Source organism: Girardinichthys multiradiatus, chromosome 9, assembly GCF_021462225.1.
Source record: "Girardinichthys multiradiatus isolate DD_20200921_A chromosome 9, DD_fGirMul_XY1, whole genome shotgun sequence".
In the NCBI taxonomy this organism is placed as follows: Eukaryota; Metazoa; Chordata; class Actinopteri; order Cyprinodontiformes; family Goodeidae; genus Girardinichthys; species Girardinichthys multiradiatus.
Genome location: NC_061802.1, coordinates 6,819,871 through 6,844,674, shown reverse-complemented (window position 1 = coordinate 6,844,674; position 24,804 = coordinate 6,819,871). Strand labels below are relative to the sequence as shown.

At 39.6% G+C, this 24,804-nt stretch overlaps 1 protein-coding gene across 2 annotated transcripts in view; it reads left to right on the top strand.

Annotated features, from left to right (window-relative positions):
- Positions 1–24,804, top strand: part of syde2 (synapse defective 1, Rho GTPase, homolog 2 (C. elegans)) — a 54,250-nt gene that overhangs the window by 3,875 nt on the left and 25,571 nt on the right. For both annotated transcript variants that reach the window (XM_047375033.1, XM_047375031.1), the window contains exons 2-4: positions 6,172–6,476; positions 8,012–8,396; positions 22,249–23,381. In XM_047375033.1, coding sequence (XP_047230989.1) covers positions 6,172–6,476; positions 8,012–8,396; positions 22,249–23,381 — 1,823 coding nt within the window. The remainder of the gene's footprint in view (positions 1–6,171; positions 6,477–8,011; positions 8,397–22,248; positions 23,382–24,804) is intronic.

Genomic DNA, 24,804 nt, shown 5'->3' with positions numbered 1-24,804 from the left:
CATCTGCTGAACAGAAAAGTGCAATCCAATGTAAGTATCGATATTAAACACACTTTAAATGGCTCAGTCGAGCTGGGTCTGTACAACTTGGTATAATTCTGCTCTCCTTGTGCTTGTGGCAATTTGCTTAAGCTTTTCCTTAAGTTGTTGTCCTTTTTTTCCATCTAAACATGTTTCGGCCACAGCTTCTATGCAGTCTTTGGTCATTTCCCAGTCAGTGAAAGGCTTTTTGTGTTTTCCTAAAATCCACGGTACTTACAGTGAACACTCGTCTGCTCGCCGTTGTGCCATAAGAGATAGTTTTATGAGCCTTGTAGCTCGCTCATGCTGTCCCCTCATTTCATTTATTCTCCTTGCCCTACCGTCCACCCAAGCTGATGGATTTGGTTCTTGTTTAGTTTTATGTCTCTTTAGATTTTCCACTCTTTATAAGTCCAACTGTTTCAGAACCTATACGGCAGACTGGCCTTACACGCGACGGAAGATAAAAGGAAAGCGTATGCTTATTTCCATTCTTCTTTAAATATGTAATTTTCATAGTCCATCATGAATGTTTGAGAAAGCCATCTTCTTTTAAGCACTCATCTGTGCACCGCCAAGTCATTGTACCGTCAGCAAGCGTGAGCTCCAAACTAGTAACTTAACAGCTATTAACAGTGCACAGTGCACTACACTGAAGGCTAGAGGCGTAGCGTCAGCCACAATAGCTCCAGCCGTTAGTGGGTCAGTGGAAACACAACTGGTATCGTACTGAATAAAGCGAAACAGAATGGAGTGGAGCCGCGCCGGCTAAAACAAGGCAGTGGAAAAGGGGACCCCGCATAGCTTCTTCTTTATCGTTTTCTAGAGGTTGGCACACAACGATGTGGTGCATGGCTTGGATCGTGGACCAGAATGTCGCCGACTCACATAGCTGCCTGTCACGCCCGTTAAAAAGTCAGATGCAGCAGCCGGCAGGAATAAAATGTCTATATGTACAGAGTAAATGAGAAAATGGACTGGAGTAGGGGTTTGGGGACCCTGCTTTATAAGATACAGTCTTTCTTTTAAAAAGTACTACCAACATAACGGTTTATCAAGCACAAATCTACCCACAGCAGCGCCTTACAGGAGTTTAACTTAGCTTAATCAAAAGAGTGATAGTTGGGTAACACTATTTGCCTGGCTTCGCAAAATTTGGAAAATAGATTTAAAAGGGAGAGTGATTATAAAAAAAACAAAAACGAAACAAAATATATGAAACGGTAAATATCACAGAGAATAGCTAGCGTGTTAGTGCAAAAACTGGAATCTGCTATCAAGCAAAAACATATTTCCAAACCTTTTACCTAAGCCTGTGAAAACATGGTCTTAAATATGTTTTGGGTTATTTTTTATGAGACATTGGTTAACTTCTTCAATCCATCAGTATGTGCTGGTCCTGGGAATTTAGACTTCAGCTTTACAATGAATTTAGGCATCTGGATGTGGGGAATCGTTCTTGCTGTTTTGTGTATCTGTGTATGTATATGTATATACAAACACACACACCCTTATATAGTTTTGTTCTGTTTCTTCTGTTGTCTTGTCTTGCAGCATGTTTGAGCCTTGACAGGTTTATTGAAATTGCTTTCTCTAAAAACAAATTAGATGAGTGAGGAGAAAATTGAGGCATCAGGGATCATACCAGGATGGATTTATGAGAGTGTGGAGAATACTAGTTTTGTATTACCATTTAATGGGCCCCAGAGGTTCTTTTTAAATTGCTTGTATTGTCATTTTTGTTTTTGTGCTAATTAGGCCATTTCTATGTGTCTTCAAACTTTAATTTTAACCAACACAATAAAGTCCCCCCCCCCCAAAAAAAAAAAACACTCAGAGAACTGAGGGTAACACAGAGGGTAAATTTGACTCTTAAGCCAACATATTGAGGAGAAAGTGGTAGCAGTGCTGCAAGTGCACCTCAGTGGGATGCAAGTGTTGACATGTGATGTAACCCTGAGCGATCTCAGCTCTGTCCTTGTGTAAAAAGAAAAATCTACACTGAGAATCCTCATTAGCATATGAATGAGTGTCAACAGAATTGCATGGCACCCAACAAAAGATTTCCTCTAAAGGGAGCTTACAAACCCTGTATACACAACAAAGTTTTGTCTGTATGGAGAAGAAAATGAGCTGGTGTGTGTTTTCCTCCAATCAAAAGAGAAGCCTGTACAACGAAATAAAAAATCAGGAAAGAAATTAAAAGCCTATGGGAAAGTGGATCTAGTGCTTTGTCTTAGTGGAGATCCAGCCATTCGCAAGAGAAGAATATAATTGGGTTTACTCTACGGCTCACATGGTGCAGATCAGCATCGGCACTTCTAGCCACTTTCTTGGTAACTTTGCAAACCATAACACTCCTCCCCATCTGTGCGCCACCTCTTTCATTTTCTTTTGGTTTTGTCACAAAGACAGTCCTGAATTATGGGCTTTGGCCATCTGTTATCTTCAGGTCAGGGGTCCGTCAGTGTTCTCTCTGCAGTGATCACAAGCAAATTTCGATTACAAAGAAGCTGAAAAGGACCTTAACATTTTTCAGTGTAGATGAAAGTGTCAATACCACTTTTCCCAAAGGTGTTTTTAATAGTTTGGTTTTGTGGTTAAAATTGTCATAAATGTTTTTGCCCCATTTTTGACAGCTGTCTTAAGATCACTTTTTCTTCTTTATTTCAGTAATTCTCCATCTTCTAAACAAATAGCAATGTGTTATAGCCCAGTTGTTATTTTTGCATCAGGAATCTACGTAAAGGTTTTATTTTGAAATAGTAGTCTGAATAAATGTCATTAGAGGGCAACTGAGAGGGTCAAATTTTGAGTTAATATTTTCCTTGACAAGCCATTAATCTGTAAACGAAATTAGCTTTCCTCTTGTCTTTCGTAATCTAATTTGTTCTCATTTTATTTCTTTTCTCCCTGCTTTGCTTCTTAGAACTTCTCAGTCTATTTCAATGTTTCAATTAATTCTTTAATCACCTCCAATCACTGGTAAATTCTTAGAAAACATTTGTCTGTTTATATCAGACTAAATAAAAGGTTAAAAGAGGCAAAAATCTTCCAAATTGGGTCCAACTTGTCCGGCCCGTTGTTTATTTTGGAAAGCTCCTGTGAAGGAGTGTGATGGTGAAAGGAGACGGCAGCAAAGATTTGAATCTGGAGCCGTGGTCTGGAATGCTGTTCGTGTCAGAACATGCTTCCTTTTCCAGTTATGAAAGACCCCTTGAAGAAGACAGCCTGTCGACAGCAGCTCTGTTTGTAGGCTTGGCGTCAGGGTCAGTACCTTTGGAAATGTTTCAGTTGTAATTTTATTTTTTAAATTATAGCGTACTATGGCCTTATTATTGTTTTGTAGAAATAAATTAAAAATGACTTAATTTAAATATTTAAGTTTGATTTTTTTGCTTAAGTTATTGTTTATGGGTCTTTGCTGATGAAACCAAAGCTACCTTAAATTCTAGTTTCTCTGGTAAGAAAGTGAGGTTAATGTTACAAATGATAAATTTTGGGCAAAGAGCTTGACGTTTTTAACATCTTTTTCTTTAGGCATATTTTACAAAACATCATTTATGGAAACTCCCTTATCAGCCATTTTGTGTTGCAGTACATTATATACATTTTCTAACTTGATGGAAAAAACGGGTACCTTGAACCCAGCAAGGCCAGAACAGATAAAATCATAGCATCACAGATGATTGGAGCCTGGCAGCTCAAGCCCACACAGTCCTGCACTGAACTCTATGAACCACCAGAAATAAAACCTTGGCTTCTCTTTAAAAAAAAAAAAAAAAAAAACTCAATAGAGACTTTGCAAACACACATATAAATATGATTCTGAATGAAACTCTATAAAATGGATCAAAAACTAGGTTCTGCTTGTGTTTGAATTCAAGTGAAAAAGAAGAACAAGATATGTAGGTTGTTGTTACACTGTCAAGACTGGGATTTTACTGTGCAAATAAAGCTGATTCAGAAATTAAATTAAGGTGGAGTGCATAGGAGTTTAATCCCCAACTTAAAGAAGTTCATTCCCACATAGTATTCTAGCTGTAGTTCAAGAAAGATTAACTCCTTTTGTTGTGGTGCAATAAATTTCAGAGTGTTTGTTTATGAGACAATAGTTGCTTTATACAGCTGTAGATCTCAGGGAGAATGCTATGATGGCCGTGTAGACTCTAGGCAAGGCATGGCAAGTTTATTTGTGTTGCACCATTCGTATGGAAGGTCATAAAAAAAGTATTTTACAAGAAAATAAAGAAACACTGGTAAATAAATTCACATTATATATAAGAACCAGAATAAAAGCATATTAGTAACATTTAAACATAATACAAATGAAAGAAATACAAAAAAAACCCCACATTCGAAACAAAAAATAGCTCATACATGAAAAGAATGAACAGATGAAGTAATCTTCCAAATCTAATGATCATCTAAATACTGCCTTCCCTTGTTTATATCCGGTCCTGAGAACACTGAGTGAAGAGACCCGGGTGACCCAGTTCTTTGGATGGCCATACCTGACAAACAACTCTGAAATGCATTCAGGGACCCTATGCCAATTCAGTACCCCACAGAGCCAGTGCAGGGATTTAACGACTGACAATAATCTATACTTCTATACTAGTTCTTCTCTTTCTATTTTAATAGAAAAATCCTTCATTCTGGCCATGTTTTAAGATGACAAGTAGGCTGATTTAGTAATAGATATTATCTGGATGTGAAAGTTTAGGTCTGAGTCCATAATCACACCTATGTGCCTTGAATGTGCTGTGTTTTTAGGTTAATGAAATCTGGTATGGCGCTGATCTCTGGCTTGTATTTTGTTTTTTTTGCATTAAGTTGGTGAAAATTCTGACCAATCCACTGATTAACATTATGAACACAATGACTTAGTGACTGTAATTGACTGGTTGTGTGGTCTCATCCAAAAATAAATATGTGTTGTCATCCTATGAATTGCAAAAGATGTTGCAATACTCCATAATCAGAGCGAGAGTGATAAATAGATCGAGTTTATATATAATCCCAATTTGCCCGAGACAAGAGCCTTGAATACAAATCATTCTGTTATCTGTTCACAAGTTTACTTCTGATATACCTTAGAACTAAGACTTTGTCTTCTCTGTTGGCACCATCATAATTATATTTTATGCAAGAACTTTTCTATCAAATGTTGATTTTTACAAAGGAAAAATATCTCCAGGTCTATAATTTGCTCTGCAGGTGAAGCATGTGTGAAAAAAGAATTTTCTTGAGAAGGTAAGTTGGCATTAAAGCATGTTAGAGGGCTGAGAGCTGGAGGGGATCAAAACAGTCTTTTATATGAGCCTGCTCTACATGTCAGAGCAGGACTCAGGCCTCCCTCAGCACTGTGCTTTCCTTGTCACACTCTTGAATATAGTTGTTTTTTCCTCTATGCCTGCATCTGGGATAAATCCTTGCGTCTTGTTAGTATCTGATAAAAAAAACCTCTAAAGTCATTGCAGGAAATGTTTTCTCCATTACCTTGTGACATTAAGTGCTTATGCATCTGTGTTATTGGAATGTTTTTCTACATATTGCTGCTGTCTACACTTTTAATCACTCTTGTCCTCGTTTTTCTTTGTTTGAAAGTAGCTGTTTCTTGTGCGCTCTTTTCTAAACTGTAGCAATGGAAGGTATGTGTGCGAAATTCCTCAATTTTATCTCGGAATTGTCAGTGCATGGATTTTAAAATATAAACCTGAATGGGGTGTCTCCGGAAGGACGAATGTAAATAGTGCTGGAGGGAACTTTGGTAAATGATGATAGTCCATCCAAAAATCCTAAAACCACAAAAGCCAATAACATTAAACTGAGATTTTTTTTGTCTTTAAGTTCCAGGAAGAAGAGAGAAGAAATTTAGCAGTGAAAATGTGTAAAACCAGCTGGCATTACTAAATATATTCACACTTGTGGTTTCTTGATGCAGATGTTTGCCTTAGCCTGTCAAGACTTGAATAGTTTGAGATTAAACATCCACTTCTCTAATTCCGTTCACATCAGTAATTACTGAAATTATTTTAATCGAGATGATGATTAGTTGCTTTTTTTATCCCAGCCAAATTATTTTACTATCTCCTGGCATGATGCAGTGTTTCTCACGGTCTACCTTTGTGTCCTCTACTCTCTCAGCTTTCATTGAGAATTTCCAAACCCCATGTGCTAACGGAATAGAGGCAGGCAGACCGACCAACGATCCTTCATCATGGAGCCCTCAGCTCACCACCACTATCACTGTGTCCAAAAAGCGCAACTGGCTGCAGCAGAGCTCCCAGGCAAAGAGTCAGTGCACCAAGGATGAGCTGCAGGGCATGCTGGGAGCTGAGGAAAGCAGCCCGGGCTCCCATCAGCTGGCACCTCCTCCCAGTCCCTCGCCAGAATTTGTCAGATCCACAAGTGGAGCACCGTCACGGCCAGTACTTCTGCAGATCCCTCAGGTTAACTTCTCCATAGATGGAAGAGATTTAAAATAACCCCCATTAAGATGAGCCAAGTTAGCTTAGCATAGGTACAGCAGGGTTGGTCTTCTTGTGTACTTTTGTTTATATTTTATCATCTTACAACCAAACCTTAATATAATTTATCGGGATTTTATGTGATAGACCAACACAAAACACTGACTGATAATGAATTGGAAGGAAAATCTTTTTTCCAAAAAACAATATAAAAAGAGAAAAGTGTGGCATGCATTTAGAGTTTATTCAGCCCCATTTACTCTGATACACCAAATAAAATCCAGTATAGCTAACTGCCTTCAGAGCTCAACGTGTGTGTTATTAAATCTCAGTATAGATGCAGCTGGTTTGAAAAAAAAAGCCAAACACCACCACAAAAACCAAGGAACACAGCAGAAAAGTTTTATTCAGTTTCACTTTGTTTATACAGCGCCAGTTCACAACACGTCATCTCAAGGCACCTTACAGTAGAAAAAAAGTCAATTCAAATCAATCAAAAGTACATACATTCCAATTGTTTCTAGTCATCAAACAATGCAGTTAAAATCTGTTTATTATTCAAATTTGGTTAAAACGTTTTCTATCTAAGGAAACCCAGCACATTGTACAAGTCCACTTGGACTTGCAGCATTCACCCCAAGTCCAAGTGGATAAGTTTAAAATAGCGTTAGGCTTAAAAACAACAAACCAGGCTTTGAATATATATCAGAGATGGCAGTTCAGTCTGTCATCCAGAAAGGAAAAATGTATGACGGTCACCTAAACTGACAGTCCAGGCAAAAACAGCATCGATCAGAGAAATAGCCCAGAGATGCACTGTAACTGTGGAGGAGCTACAGAGATCCACAGTTCAGGTGGGGGAAATTTGTTAACATAATAACTGTTAGTCTTGTCTGGAAAGAAGAAACCAGTTGTTAGCAAAAAGCAAGAAAATGTTCAATTTCCAGTTCTCTACAAGTCAAGCAGGGGAGACACAAAACATGTGGAAGAAGTTGCTCCGGTCAGATGGTGGGAGAGTCTTGTCGACAGAACAACAAATAGTCATGGCATCCACAAATGTTGCCATAAAGGCGTAAAGTGCATACGTTTCACAGACACTCTTCATCCACTCGGCCTGAGCCTAAACTTCTCTGAGCAAAGTTAGTAGAGACATAACCCAAAATACTTGCAGCTGTTTTTGCAGAAAATGCATTTCTAAAAAGGGTTGACTCAGGGTGGCTGAATGCAAGTTTACATCAAACCTTTCAGATTTTTGTTTGGGAAACCTGAAAATCCTGTATTATTTTCCTTCCACTTCATGATTAGGTGCTACTTTGTGTTAGCTTACTCCACCAGGGGTTGTAGCACGGCCAAAGTGCATAAGACTGCAATCAAGTCATGCTAACTGCACCTTCATAGTGTGTTGTGAGTTCCTCTATAAGAGAAATTGTAATGTTTTAATGTCCTTAAATTACACACAAATCAAGCAGATTATTGGCCATGGGTTTAAAATCATCTCTTATCTGTTTCATTTTTAGCGAGTTGGTCAGTCTAAAGTGTCTCCTTATCGGAACGTGGACCCGTCTGAAGAGAACGATGCAGATGACGAGGGGGAGATTTGGTACAACCCAATCCCAGAAGACGATGAACCGGAAATTTCCCGTCGGCCTTGCATTCGGCTGGTCTTCCCACCACTAGACGAAGCACAGAAGAGGCCCGGTAGGGGAATGGATGTCGCTCAGGGTGGCTGGAATGGGGAGGGTGCCAGCGTGCTGGAGGGAGTCGTGGAAGGTCTTGGTAGTCGTTCTGGAGATCTAACTCAGGGGAATGCTGCACATTCCACGGAGGCGCTAAATCTGCACAGACAGATGCTTTCGTGCAAGCTTCCAGAGGAGGGGGGGCCCTCCTCGAGCAGACCAACAGGTAAGACCAAATAAATCCCACTTTATTGCTTCTTGTTGAATGTTGACTTAGTCACTCATGCTTTTTCATTTATTTTATTGAGATGATGCCTGAGGGCCAATTACTTTATGTCTCTGTCAGTCACTCGGCATTTTTGTGGCTATACACACATTTGCACTTATTACAACGTTGACAAGCATTCTAATCAAGAAACCTTTTTCTTTTGCTCTATAAAATAACAGCTAAAATGATATGATATTTAATATGCAACTTTATGGTTTAAAGAAAACCCACAAATAAGTTAACTTAAAATCTTAAATTTAAGACGTCCTTGTCAAATCTGTGAAGCTTAAAACATAAAGTTTAGGAAATATGTTCTTTTCTATCAGAGCAGACAGGAGTCAAGCCCTGTCTAATTATATCCTCCCATATCAGTGTCCCGCATTAATTAATGCCAGACAAACATTAGACCGAAGGAATTCTGCGCTGACATTCCCAAGAGGAATGATATCCTATTACTTAACACTGAGTTCACACAACGATCTGTGATCTTTGGAAATTTGTTGTTCATAAGCAGGGACAGATTCTTGACCTTAAGGGTTTTAGAACAACCCAGACATTAATCATTGAGCTTCTCCTTCACTCTCTTTAGCTCTTACTTACTTACGCGCCTGATAGCGATGACAGAATGATGACAGCCAGCACACGGCTCCCCATCTCTCAGTAAGCCGTGTCCTTTTCTTTTTTTTTTTTTGCTTGACGTCCGACTTTTTGTTCTCTGTGATGTGGCAACTTGGTAGTTTAAACTATTTGGCACATCTTCATCTGATCCTATAATTACGACACTTCTCTGTGGCACGCAACAGCCATTACAGTTGTACGAACACAAAGGCAGCGAGAATAGTTTGGCTTATGCTTGGGCTCTTATTTCGCACAGCGACAGTTTGAAGGCTTGAAATGAACACAGTGACATAAAGAACCAAAACCACTGTACCTAAGATCTTGAACTTCTTGAAACTGAAGATTTTTTTCTCTTTGATTGTTGTTTGGGAACGATGCACTATAAAAAATTTCAACAATAGGCATGTTAATTATTGGCTGATAAACTCCTTTATCCTGATTGAGTAGTTTCTAGTTAACTCCTGACCTGGCCCTCATCTGACATCACGTGTGGAAAAAAAAGACTGTCTGTCCTGCGAGACTTTGCTTGTGGGATTAGGATTAATCCAGTCCCAAATGAGTCTCAGTGTACCAGCCCAGGAAAGGCTTTAATCATAGAGTACAGCATGCCACACTCAGTCAGCACAGAGCTAATTAAAAACTGTTCTTTATTAGTAAGTAAGTAAGTAAGTAAGTAAACTTTTATTTATATAGCACCTCTCACGACACAGATCACAGTGCTTCACAACACTAATACAAAGTACAATTTGGATAATATATTTATATATGTAAAATAGAAGAAGATAAGATAAAATCAAAAATAAACTAACCAAATGCAAGCCTAAAAAGATGAATTTTTAGCTGTTTTTTAAAAGACACCACCGAATCCGCAGTCCTTATACACAAGGGGATAGAGTTCCAGAGTCGGGGAGCTACTGTTGCAAAAGCTCTATCACCCTTAGTTTTCAGCCTTGTGTGATTTACAGCCAGTAGGACTTTATCGCATGACCTCAGAGACCTGGGGGGAATGTACGGATATAAGAGTTCACTGATATAAGTTGGGGCTTGACCATGAAGACCTCTATAAGTCAGGACCAGAATCTTAAACTGAGCTCTGAATTTAATGTGGAGCCAGTGCAGCTGGATGAGTAATGGTGTGGAGTGGGAATACTTAGAAGATTTTGTCAGAAGTCTAGCAGCAGCATTCTGAACAACCTGGAGACGTTCCAGGGAGTTTTTGCTAAGACAGGTAAATAAAGCATTACAGTAATCCAAACGTGAGGAAATGAATGCATGGATAGCAATCTCAAGTTCAGAACATGACACAATGGGAATTAATTTAGCAAGGTTACGTAAATGATAAAAACAAGAGTGAACCAGAGATTTGATGTGGGTATCTAAGGAGAAAGCAGAGTCAAAGGTTACACCAAGGTTCCTGATGGAAGATTTAGCAAATTTGCCAAGAGGACCAAGAGCTTCCATTATCCTGGGTATAAATCTATCAGGGGCACAAACAAGGACTTCCGTTTTTTCATCATTAAGTTAGAGAAAGTTATCAGCCATCCAACTTTTGATAGATTCAAAACATACAATCAGCAACTGTAACTTAAAAACATGTTCAGGCTTAAAGGAAATATACAGCTGAATATCGTCAGCATAACAGTGATAAGAAATGCCCTCAAAAGTGCTCAGGATATGCTGTAAAGGAAGCAAATACAATAACAATAACAAGGGCCCTAGGACAGAACCTTGGGGGACACCACAAGAAAGGGAGGTTGGAGAGGACCTGTACCTAGAGGCAGCCACACAGAAGCATCGTTCAGATAGATATGAAGTGAACAACTCTAAAGCAGAACCAGATACACCCACCCAATGTCTCAGCCTATCGAGCAAGATATGATGGTCAACAGTATCGAAGGCAGAAGTAAGGTCCAACATCAGCACAGCAGAACACTCTCCTGCATCACTACGCAACAAGATATCGCTAGAAACTCTAACAAGAGCTGTTTCTGTGGAATGAAACTTACGAAAACCAGACTGATATTTGTCAAGGATATTGTGTTTGTCCATGAAGGCTATCAGCTGCATAGATACAACCTTTTCCAGAATCTTAGATAAAAAGGGTAATTTTGAAATTGGTCTATAACTGTTGAAAATAGAAGGGTCAAGCTTGGGTTTCTTTAAAAGTGGGTGAATGACAGCGTTCTTAAGGTAAGTGGGTACTTGACCAGAGGCCAGTGAAATGTTAATTATCGAAAGCACACAGGGACTGATATGGCGGAAAACATTTTTGAACAGAGAGGCAGGTAGAATATCAAGAGAGCAAGAAGATGCTTTCGTTATTACACCTTTTGATAGACTGAATATCTTTTGTGGTCTAGAAGACATTTTCAGGCATCATGTTGGTGTTTTATTTGGAAAACCTTAAGTAGTTTACAACCTTAAACCTTTTTCATATCTGTAAAAAGTAAAGCTTACTGTACAGGGTGCTTGATTACTAGACATGACAGCAGAAAGGTCTTTTCTCAGAAAAGGTATTCATACCCCTTGAACTTCTTTGCTTTTTGTCACATTATACACACACTTTAAGGCCTTTATTGGGATTCTATGTGATGGACCAACACATTTTCTTGCTTTCATGAATATAAAAATGTTTTGTAAAGAAAAATCTGAAAAATGTCTGGTTCATTTCATCATCAAAGAGGCAGGTCATTTGGGGTAGGACTTTATCAGCTTTACACAGACAGAATTATTATTTTAACACACATTCATTTTTTGCAAAGTAGCTTAAGTTTAGACAGACAGTGTAAAGAGCATCTGTGCAAAAAATATCCAAGGTATGCTGCCACTGCCTTGTTTCACCATAGGAATGGTGTGTTCAGGGTTATGTGCAGTGGTAATTTTCTGCTACATGTAGTGTTCTGAATCTAAGCCAAATGTTTAACTTTAGGCTGATCTGATGATAGCTTCTTCCTCCATATGCCTCCTACAAGTCTTGTAGAAACCTTTAAGTAAGACTGGCTTTCTTTCAACACTAGCTTTTTTCTTGCTCATCTTTCATAAAGACCAGAGTTGTGGAGAGTGCAACTAATAGCTGTTCTTCTGACAGGTTCTCCCACCTGAGCTGTGCATCTTTGCATCCAGAGTTACTGTGGATGTCTTGGCTGTTTCTCTGATTAATGCCATCTGTTGCAGGCCTATCATTTTATGTGGACTTTACATGTCTTTGCAGGTTTGCAGTTGTGGAGTATGTTTTTGGGTTAGGGATTGAACAGTGACCATGAAATATTACCTTGGTTATAAGTTTTCCACAACTTTATTCTACTACTCTTTCTTCATGATGCTGTTTATTGAGTAATATTCTTTAATAGACCTCTGAGGCCTTTGAAGAAAAGCTGTTATAATAGGATTAAGTTGCAGAGAGGTGGATTCACAACCACTGACATCCTTTTAAAAAAATTTGAAAACCATGGATCATTTTCCTTCCACTTCACAATTATGCCATATCACATAAAATTGAGGTGTGAAAATGCTCAAGAGGTATGAATGCTATTGCTCTGCACTGTATAATCTTATTTGTTCCTTTTAGCGTGCTACCATTCAGAAACATGTGCTACGTTTATGGCTTGTGGTAAATTTTGTGTTTTCTAGCAGCATTCAGTTGCAGGTCTGTGATGGTGTGGTTTTACTGGTTGCTGTGAAAATGAGAGGAGCGAGTAGCAGTGTTGTCATCCCCGCCTCCTCTTAAGTCCTGCTGCTCCGGAACTGCCTGCTGCATGTTGACTTGTCGATTCCAGCGGATTTGGTGACGCCGTCCCACACTTTACTGCAACAGAAACGGAGCTGCGTGCCCTGCTATGTGTGATCAACAATCATCACAGCTTGTTTGTGCGGTGTGGATACAGTAGGTTCACGTTGCTTCACTGTGTGCCTTTGTCTTCAGTTGTAAACGGCCTCGGCCTTCAAAGTTTACTGTGGGCATTGCGGTTGCTGTTAACAGAGTTTGTATTGACTGCAGAGGGACACTCCTCTTTAAACTGGTGGGTAGTGCAGGGGGGATGCTGGGCACAGGGCAGCAGCGAATAGCACAGCAGGCTGCAATGAGCTGTCAGTGTCTGCTCTCTTTAAGAAAGGATCAGGGGAGCTGCAGCACATTTTTGAAACAGCGTTTGGAAAGAAAAATCATATTTCTGATTGATTTATCAAATAAAAGTAAAAGCTTGTCTTCCTTTGTTTTAGCTCATAAACTAAGATATTGCGTCATGGTTTAGTCATCTGTTTCTCAAATGTAGTAACTTTAAAGCACAAAAAAGTTTAGCTTGTTAAAGAAAAAAATGCATGAATAGTTTAAGGAAATCTTTTGTTGAAGTGAATGTAAATAAAGAATTACCAGACTTGTAGACATGTTAGTAGAAAGGTTAGTTTTTTGTCTTCTTGGATGTCTGACCTAACAATTCCAATATTGACCAATTGCGATATTTTCAGTAGCACCATGACCTTAATTTTTAGGGGCTGAATAATTATTTCATCCTGGGGTATTCTAAAGTTTCAGAGATAGTCAAAGATTCAGGAAAGGAGGGCTTCGGTTAATTAAATCTGCCAAAATGTCCTGCTTCTCCTCAACAGTCCATGATATCAGAGCTGGCGAAGCGTCACAACCTACGTCAGCTGTAGGCCATCTGATTTGTTTTTAAGCTCTAGTTTTGCCAATCAGACTTGTCCATTTACCTGGGCTTTCATCTGAGGCCGCATCGACCAAACTTCAGCCAGAGTCCCATCTTGTGTTCCATTACTGGCAGAGGAAAAAGGGCAAATAAAGTATCATCCCTACAGCCCCTCACAGACGGGATAAGTTGCTTTGACACAGTTGACTCATCATTTGGCTTCGTTACACATTTCAACAAATTCCCTTAACTAACCTTCCCCATAAGTCTGAGGTCTGGTATATGACCCTTTTGATTGAACCCAACATGGTTAACTATTGCTATAATATCTTAAAATGTTCATAATGTGATATTGTAGCTAATATTCTTTTATGTGCTGACTAGTATGTACCAACATATAGGAGTCACGGCATTTGACTTCCGCAAAAAACATTGAATTCCTGTCATTTCAACTCATCTTTTGAGCCTTCTGTTTCTGGTTAAACATGAAAATGAGCTCATAAAGGATCCACTTTCATCCGGAAGACCAGAAAATTGACAGGCCTCTCATTTGAGCATAAATAGCAACGTCTGCTGAATTAATGAAGCTGTATAGATGTGGATGACTCTCTGTCTGGTTGGTTGCTTCTTTTTCCCCTACCGGATACACTACAGACTCCTTGTGTGCTGCCCATTGAGTGACTTTTTGTCCATCTGAATGCTTTGTTTGTACTGACGATAATGATTGATGGACTTTGGGGGTGGTGAACTCACTGGTGTGTTTCCTTTCTCTTGTTCCCTTTGGAGTCCGTTTAAGAGAATCTGACTTGGCCTCCACTCAAAACTGAATCAGAACTATTCCTGGAGTTGTTTTGGTCTCACTGGCTGCAGCGTTCTAGACTTGGCCTTGGTTGTTGTAGTCATAGACAGAGAGTACCAACCTCAGAGTTCAATCCTGTAAGCTAATCTTGGCTGATGATTGCACCATTTGGGTCTGGAGGAAGTCAAAAGCCCTGAGCAGCAACATTGTGCAAGCACCACTTTAAAACCAGAACAGATCCCTCAACTCAGTGTTAGAAGTGAAGTTCAGGTCACATAGGTTGCTCACTGTCCTTTCTTTTGGACTGGTTCATCATTTCATTGTCAGAGCTGCTGAGGAACAAATTAATGATTTCTGCTTTGGTAGGTTAAATAATCTTTCCAGATTTAGAGTGATATACATATATATATATATATATATATATATATATATAGAGAGAGAGAGAGAGAGAGAGAGACAGAGAGAGAGAGAGAGAGAGAGAGAGAGACAGAGAGAGAGAAAGAGAGAGAGAGATTTAATAACATCCTTTACTTAATTCACCTAAAAAAACACATCCACAACCAAAAGATATCAAAACCTTGTCAATAATCTATCACACCTGATCATTTTAGCACTTTCTTGGTAAAACTGTTATTTCAGAGGCATTCTATCAGCAAGGTGTTATTAATTGATACCACTTTAGTATCACGTTGCCTGTGGAGATACACTGAGAAATCAGCTCATAATGGGAACCAGACTCGAAAATGCCATGTTTTTCCAATCAGTGTTTAATGTTGCCTGATCACATGGAAAAAAAAAACACTGTTCAGTGTGGAAACTATAAGTGGAAAATATAATTTAGTGAAGAAGACCCACACTTAACTCTAGTGAAATACAAACTATGAATGCACTTTATTGGTTTTAAGTATTAAAACCGTTTTACAGAAGCTGCATGCTCTGTCACATGTGCAAAATTATTATTATTATTATTTTTTTGGCACTAGTGAAATGGGGTGGAGAGAGAGGGGAAGACATGCAGCAAAGGGCAGCTGGCCGAGACCCGAACCCATAATGGCTGCGTCAAGGACATTAGCCTCTGTTGATCTGTTGCACGCTTTATCCCTGCGCCACCACCGCACGTGGGCAATTTTGGCTTATTCAATTTACTTTATGACATTTATCTAATAAATAAAATCTGGTACCTTTAGTCTGATATTTTATATCAAGAAATTAATTCCAGTTTGGCTGCTGATGAAAAGTGCTTGTCCTTTTAGGCCAGTGTTGAATGCTTCTTTTGTCTCCCTTTCTAGTTTGCTTTTAAAAATCTTTGGGTCATGCTTTTATCACTTAGTAGGCTGGTTTTATCTTTGTAGAAGGCATTAACTGACACTGAACTGCTAAGCTCTTCAGGATGTGTTTTAGAAAGTTTTTCCAAATTTTCTTCAAAGGATATAGAAAGACATCTATACCACATTTGTATATTAATTGTGACCTTATCCCTCTTTTATCTCAAGATAAGATGTTGGCATTCATCTGACAGCAATATTAATTTAATGCGATGAGGAAGTAATTAAATGTGGGCTTGTCTACAATTCATCGTTATATTGCAAATGTTTATCACCTAGCAAGGTTTCTCACTCTGTTGTTGCATCCTGACCATTATTAGCACCCACTCAGTCCATTGGGTTACAGCAGGAGAGACATTTCTGCAGTAGTACAAGAGTTCAGTCATATAAGTATTGATTTGGCAGGGAGCCATGTTGTTCTAACAAGAAGCACTGCGTGCTTGGTTATATGAGCAGTGTTTTCATAACTGTTGCAGTGCAACAGTCAGGGGTCTGCAGCTTCTGAAACATTGTTCAGCACCAAAATATCCAGAACCAAGTGAAGAGGAGGCTGCTTAAGGCTGTATCCCAGTCACCGAGAGAAGAAACTAGAGGGCGAGCATGCCATTAAAACATTAATTTACACTCACCATTTTTGTCAGCACACACCCTGGTCTTTTGTTTTTACATTTAACACGCACTTTTGGCTGACATGTTTGTACGAAAACAGGCATGCAAGTGAATACGGGTGGTTTTACTGGTGCAATCAGGAGCAGCAGATTGTTGTCTCCCCTCAAGGCTTATCAACATTTGTTCAGGCTCATTTTCTTCTTCTCACACAAATATTTAATCAAACAACAGCTCAGATTATTTGACTATTTTGGCATAGGCTGCTGGGGCAATTTGTTTCGTGATACAATAACACAAAAACACATGAGTAGTTTGTAACTCACGTGCCCGCTTCCATCCTGCACCTGTCTAAGGCTAGCGTGGTGAAAAATCAGGGTCATAAATTCCCGGTCTTTGTTAAAGGTTGTCAGCGGCCGGATGCCTGAGGGGGTGGCAGGGTCAAGGGGCCCTGTGTGTGCTCCTTTTTTATAAATGCCTATTTACACTCTCTCTCTTTGTGTCACAGTAATGTATGGACTGCAAGTGCATGTAAAAATGTTGGGGCTGGATACGGTTACACAGCTTAGGTGACACTCAGTGGAATGTGGAGCTTTTGACCCTGAAACATAGCCCTTGAAGGTTGAGTGTCAAACTATCTCCCCTGAACCTCAGCTTGTAGGTGTCACATTACTCTACTGGCAGCCTCCACAAGTCCAAAGGCTACAAAGGACCCAGCTTTTGTGTGTGTGCGTGTGCAGAGCCAAAATCACTAACAGTTTAAGAAAGCATTAACTTTGTCAGACATAGAACGTCTGCAGAAGAGACTACTTTAATTCAGTACATCCACGAAAAAGAAGAACAAAGGGAGAAGCAGCTGTAATATTTGTCAAAATACTCACATCTTTTTCCTTTGTCATCCGTAATGAAATAATTTTCCTCTGGGAGTTATCCTGGGAACTACCTTTGGAAAGATTTGAAACTAGTCACAACACAAAAATATAGCAGCTTGCTCTAGCAGTATATAGCTGACTGACAGTTATGACCATTCAAGTATCTGTTATTAACCCTCTGGGGTCCAGGGTATATATGGTCGTTTTTGACTAATTTTGATTTTACCTTTATATTTTCCTACACAAACCATTACTATTGCCTTATGTGGTATCATTTTATTCAGCACAACCTCAGCTGTGTGAATCTACACTTATTTTTTGTATTTAGACATTACGTAAATGCACATGGGACCTGACGTCACTTAAAAACATAAAATCTGAGGTGGAAAAAAGTTCCTTTTTTCACAGTGAAACCCACAAACATGTACGAATTGTTTTTATAAACTAGAAAGTAAATACACCCTGTAAATTTCTAAAACTTATGTGCAAATACCGCAAAAAACACAGTTATATAATATTATTTCCAGGAAAATGAAGGCAACTCCTCATTCGTTTGTGTACAACTAAACAAAACTACTTACAAAACATTATGGTAAATGGCCTGAACTTGTATAGTGCTTTATCAGGTCCCCAGAGACCCCAAAGTGTTGTACACTATAATTAGTCATTCACTCATTCATGCACACACTGACATTGTAGCCACAGCTGCCCTGGGGCAGACTGACAGAAATGAGGCTGCCATAGTATCGGCGCCACCAAGCCCTCTGACCACCATCAGCAGGCAAGTCGGGTGTAGTGTCTTGCCCAGGGACACAACAACTGAATGGACATAGTGGGAGTTTGAACCGGCAACCCACCCATTACAGGACTGACTCATACCACCTGAGCAACGGCCGTCTCAAATGGCTCAAAACAAAATGCTAAAAATATATATATTTGTGACGAATAAATTATAATGCTGGCAATTTGTTTATCAGTGTTTTTACAACTATTTACAGTTATTTACAAAAGCCTCAGCGGGTCACAACCGGACACACATTATTTGTGCCACTCCAAAAAACAGTTTCTGTTCACCACTAAACAGAGGGGCACATCACAGGCCTGGCACGTCCATGGTATGTGAGACCTTTTTTGTCCAGGAGGCAGTGTTTGCATTTCAGTCTGCCTTTAGTGGCATTTAGGGTAGGATCTGTGGCTGTGGAAATGGCCACAGGAACATAATCAGCGGATCTGTCTGACCTAGTGGTGAGTGGGACCTTGCAGGTGCAAGCCTCCCTCTTCATCTCTCAGCTCAAAAAGGAGCTGCGCTGCCTGCTGTACATTCAGTCTTCACATCAACCTTTATATACAAAATAAAAACCACAAAACAACATACATCTTACAAATTAAATGTCACTAATCCCATATCAAAACCCACCATCAATATTGCTATCTTTACATTTTTCCTGCTACTCCATTCTTGCATTACTCCTCAGCGTTACTCTGTTCGTCCCGTTACTTGCACAACTTTCCTCCATCTTTTAGCAACAAAATACTGTCCATTGTTATTGGTTGAATATGTCAGATTTCCACCAAAAGCAAAGGGGGTCTCATGTTGTTGTTGTTGTTGTTTTATGTTTGCAAACACATCCAGTTCACAGATTAGCCGGTTTTTACTATTTCTCATTGCAATAAACAAGACAATGTTCTGGAAAAAATATGGTTTAATTAATTTAACTATAGTTTTACTTAGCCTATTGACACAATTTTAAGACTGGTGTATAGTTTACAATCAGACCTTAAACCTGAATGGAAACTGAGACTCATGGCGGGTGAGTCTTGCTGCCATGTCCTCCCCAATCAGACATGTAAAAAAGACGTGTATACATGTCCATGGACCCCCAAGGGTTAAAATCTCGTAAACAGCCAATGGCGTAGCGGTAGAGCACACAGCAGATGTATGAAGACTTCAAGTCCTCAAAACAACTGTCCCGGGTTCAAGTCCCGACTCCCAACCCCAGAGACCTGTGGTGCATGTCTCCCCCTTTCTTCACCCATGTCTGCTTACTTTCGAAGAATAAAAAATAAATAAAATAAAGGGTAACTAGTGCTGCTTAAATCTTAAATAAAAATAACCCACACCAGTGTTTTTTTTTTGCCAGTCTAGATTCCAATGGGCGCCGCCAAACGTTTTTTTCACAAAAATGCTTCAATTAAATTACCCTTGGCTGAAGTCCAGTTATCTGTTCTGTTTTGGCACAAAAGTGTAATAAAAGCACCAATTTACACAAAAATTCACTTGGATTAAAACTTTAGGTTTGGTCATTGGTTTTTTTTACAATTATCTACCCCAATGAGAAAGGCGAATTAATGCTTCTGTAACTCTAAAACATGTTTACTGTTATTTTAAAACAAAGAAAAAAAAATAATCAGAGTTTATGTTCAGAACTGTCTTCAGCAAACCTTTTTAGCAATTAGCTGTAAGTGTGGCTAGCATTACAAAAATATCTCTCTCCATGTGTATATTCTAGGTTACCTTTAGTTTGAAATTTCTTAAGGGCTACCAAGATTTCCAAATCCAAGATGTCCTATAACAGACAGAGATTAATATAATAAAACATAATGACTTAGCTGTCAGCCTTCCTGTTATCTTGTTCTTTCTTGCAGCCTGAAAAAACTGCGAACATATCTCTTCTTTTTAGCTTTTAAAATCTCTGTGATTCCTCTGACTTGTGATACTGAAACTAGCCAACGTTGGTCTTCATCACTAAGTAGCTACGTCTACACTGAAGAGTGTTGTTGTCAACCGGGTACTTCTCAATGTGTTTTTAATGGTCGAACAAAAAACAAAAAAGAAAAAGCTTCACAGCCAATCAAGCTGGAAATCAGGGTAATATGGTCACCATCTAATTTCCGGATCTATTAATTATTGTCTTATTCCACAAAAGACCATTTTAGAATTCAAAAATAGTTCACAATTATCAACACTACACATTATTATATGGCATACAAGTTGGTCAAAGTTAACATTTTTGTTTTTACTATATCTAATGATTTATACTACAAAGTTTTATCCTTTTTCTCCTCAAGTTAGTGAATTCTAGAATTGCCTAGTTCTGATGTAGTGTTTTTGCATTGAGATTAGGATAACCCTGACCATTTTTTGAGCTACTGTAGCAGTAATCCACGGTTTCTTAAATTTCTTTCCTTTGGTTTATTAGTGGAAAATACCTACAATGGTTGATTATGTGCGAAATATAAGGTGATGAAAAACAACAAATCTTCTTGCAAGCTTACGTTCTTTTTAAAACTTACTTTAAAAGTTTACTACAAAAAGGTCTGATGTGAGTTTGCTGTTTGCATTTATAGTTTGCTTCTGCCTCCTACAACCCTTGTTTTACTTGACTGTAGTTCTTTGTGTACTGCACCCCTCCCCAGATGTTGTTTGGTAAATTTGCTCCTCCAGGGCCCTCCGCCCTCTCCATTCTCAGAGCCTCTCTGTCTGGATTACTGGCAGGGCGCTGTGACAGGCGAACACCACTCCACCCATCTAAAAGGGGGTTTGATGAGGAATCTGAGAGAAAAGCCGTGTTCATTTGTACATTTACTAGCCAGATTGCCAGCATTGCAGTCGACCCTTCAGACCTCTGAGTCCCTAACAAGGAGCGCCTTTGTCTCTGATCTGCAGGGCTACAACCTGCCCCACTCCTGCTCCCCATCTTACCCTCTCTACATCCTGTTGCACCTCTGTCTTTTTACTCTCCAGGCCTGCTCCCCAGAATAGCACAGCAGGTCTCTTCTGAAACTAGAGCTGGTGATGTAGGCAGCGCCTGGCTCGCCTTCATATCACACTCTGTTCTTTCATCCCCGGCAAAAATCCCATTTTAGAAATGTATTCCTAATCCCTGCCCACATTTATTACGGAGGATATTTTGCTTAATGGACAATTTCTGCTCATCTTGGAAGAAAAACATTTTTGAAACTGCTTTGGTGGTGGAATTTAAAAACTATTTGTTGTGTATCTGTGTGTACTGGATATCCTTTAGATTATTAAAACAATTATTTAGAATCCCACTTCGCACATGCCCTCTATAATTTTCTGATTTAGAACTACAACAGTAATGCAGTTTTAATAGTTTCCTTTCCCAAATCTATCTTACTTTGTTCTGACTCTGTTTGCATTACACTTCTGTAATTGTTTGGGACAATCATTAGGCTGCTTTATTCATTTTTTTTAAATTTAATATACCAAATAATTGTAATAAACCAAAGAATCTTATTTTCAGTGCAGCCTGTTACCGCTTATTTATGGTTTGTACACTAACTGGAAAAATTTATTTACAACCAGCTGATCACTGATTGAGGTCTGTCAAGGTTAAAGTCCACCAATTACGGACGCCAGCTAATTGTTTGGTGCATCTTTAGTTTCTTAAGTCAAAAGAACTGACAAAAATGTCTTGTTTTCTACAACCTTTTTCATTTGAAGTTGTTAATTTCCTTAGACACTGTCTGGGTTTGCATATGGAGACTTTAACTGTACTAGAGCGTTGAGGTGTTTATATAACATGTTACATAGAGACTGTGTTTACCACTGGATTACTGGGATGCATGTAAGCCTAATTATATGATGATATGCCATAAAGGTGTAGCATCTTTCTGAGAGACTGTAATTTATGGGTCCTGCATACCTTTCCTTTGATTTTATATCCTACTTCCTGTCTGTCGTGTCTTGACATTGTTTAATTACTTGCAATCACAGGTGAAAATTACATCCTCTACAGAAAGCAGAGGTCATACTCATTTGGGAAGGTTTTGTATGGGGTGGCCATTTTTTGATTTGCTTTGTAGATGTTTTCCCTGAATTGTCTTGTGGCAAAAAAGGTTTAAACAGTTATTTATCCATTAAATAAGGATTTATTTATTTAAATATTGTATTTAATTTATTTTGCTCTATTGTTTCCATTTTAGATGGACTGGACCTGCCCACTGTTGTTAGCTTCTCACCTCCCTCCAGCCCAAACCCAACCAAGAAAAGCAGCTCCATCAATTGGTCCTTCCCAGACAAGATTAAGTCCCCACGCACAGTCAGGAAGATTTCCATGAAGATGAAGAAGCTCCCCGAACTTAGCCGAAAACTCAGTGTCAAAGGGACCCAAAATAGCACTACAAGTAGCAATGGAAACAGTCAGCTAGAGCCAAGGGCCTATTCTCCCCGGGCAAACGGTAGTGGGTCTGAGGCTGTCACCCATAATTCATGCCCTTCTCGATTAGCTCCATCTGGAGGCGGGCAGGCCAGCTGTAACGTCATCTCACGCTACCACCTAGACAGCAGCGTGTCAACACAGCACAGCTTCAACAAGAAGAAAAGTAATGGCAGCTCAAAGTCGGCCAGCAAAGGTGGCTACCTCAGTGACGGTGACTCACCAGAGCTGGTTGCCAAATCTGGGAAACATGGATCTGGTGAGGGAAAGGGCGGGAAAGGCAAGGAGACTGAGGGAGGAAGTTCAAGACTTAATGGCGCTGAGCTGGACATTGATGCTTTTCGTCATTACAGCTTCACAGATCAGCCGAAGTGCAGCCAGTACATCTCTGGACTGATGAATCTCCATTTTTATGGTGCTGAGGACCTCAAACCTCCACGCATTGACTCACGAGATGTTTACTGTGCAATCCAGGTTGACTCAGTTAATAAAGCACGAACCGCTCTTCTTACCTGTCGAACATCCTTCCTGGATATGGATCACACCTTTAACATTGAATTAGAGAACGCCCAGCACCTCAAGCTGGTGGTGTTTAGTTGGGAACCCACACCAAAACGGAACCGTGTCTGCTGCCACGGAACAGTGGTGCTGCCCGCGCTCTTCAGAGTGACGCGTACCCACCAGCTGGCAGTGAAGCTGGAGCCGCGGGGGCTGATCTACGTCAAGCTGAGCCTGATGGAACAGTGGCAGAACTCGCTGGACGGTGGGCCAGATGGAGACAGGGAGCTGCAGGTGTTCGGTGTGGAGGTGTGGCGGGTTGTGGAGAGGGAGAACACCGGGCTGATGGTGCCACTGATCATATCGAAGTGCATCAATGAGATCGAGAGGAGAGGCTGCCAGGTCAGTGTGGAGCTTGACTTTGAAATTGGATGTTTCTACTTTTTCTTTAATTGTGACCAATTCTGTAGCTTTTAATTGATCTCAAGTTTTTTATGTAATGGCTCTTTTGTGTAATTAAGCGTCTGATTATTTTCACAGCAAAGATTTAGAGGCATCAAAGACTGGGATTTTAGATACATCTGCCTCAAGCAGAAGAGTTTAAGTACCTTGGTGTCTTGTTCATGAGCGATGGTTGGATGGAGTGAGAGATGGATAGATAAATTGGTGAACGGTCTGTAGTAATGCAGGAACTTCTCCGGTTTGTCTAGGTGACTAGAAGAAGGAGCTGAGCCAAAAAACAAAGCTCTGTATTTACTGGTCTGTGTATGTAACCCTGGATCATGACTAAAACAACAAGATCCCTGATACAAAGTGGTCGAAATGAGTGTCCTCCTAAGGGTGGCCTTAGAGAAAGGTTGAGGAGCTCTGTCATCCCCTCTTTCTGACTCCTTTTGATGCTGTTCGTCTACATCAAAAGGAGTCAGCTGAGGTGGTTCAGGCATTAGTCAGGATTCTTTCTGGGTTGGTTTGCTTTGAAGGTTTTCTTATATGAATCCCTCCACCTGCATATATTACTTTGCCTGAAACTCCCAAGATGATCACAGTCAAATAATAAATAGCCCCTCTTGAATGAAAGATGATGTTTCATTTGAAATGTGCAAGGGAGTACAAGAGTAGCTAGAGAAATAACTACACATCCACATTATGCTTTTAGCATTGTGTGATGAGTGCTCGCCCTGCAGCCAGTAATGCTGTTTGAATGCTGAATGAATCGAAATGGAGCACGTTTATTGTCACAGAGTTTCTGCTTTTGGCAACATGACTGTTCAAAGAGGAGAAAGGCAGAAGCGTTAAGACACTGATGTGGCAGGGACAAAAGGGGATGGGAGTGTTTTTGCGTATCGTACAACCAGATTTAGTTTCTTTCTTTGGAATCTGTATGGACTAAAGAGTGAGATGCTCTTAGGCGGGGTGTAGAACAAATCCAGTAGGTAAAGATTAGGCCTCCCAAATGAGTCTGTCAATCAAATTATTTTCTGCTTTTATCTTCTGCACAATGGGAATAATATTAACAAAGCCGTTTTGGTTAGTTTTACTCTTAAATTCAGATTTAAAGTGCAGCTAACATAAATCATGATTAGGAATGGAGAAAATATTAAAATGTTGTGATATTTTTCACCTTGATGAACCGCCCAATTAAGTTTCCGGTTGTCTCCATAATTTAGTTTCACTAAAGTGTCCTCATTAAACACTAAATGTTGTTTGATCATCTCTACTTCAAAATCTAAAATACAAACAATAATAAAACTCATTAAACCTCTCCCGGATAATTCTACACTGAAATGACGCATTATGGAAACGTTGTTTAAAATTGGGAATATTT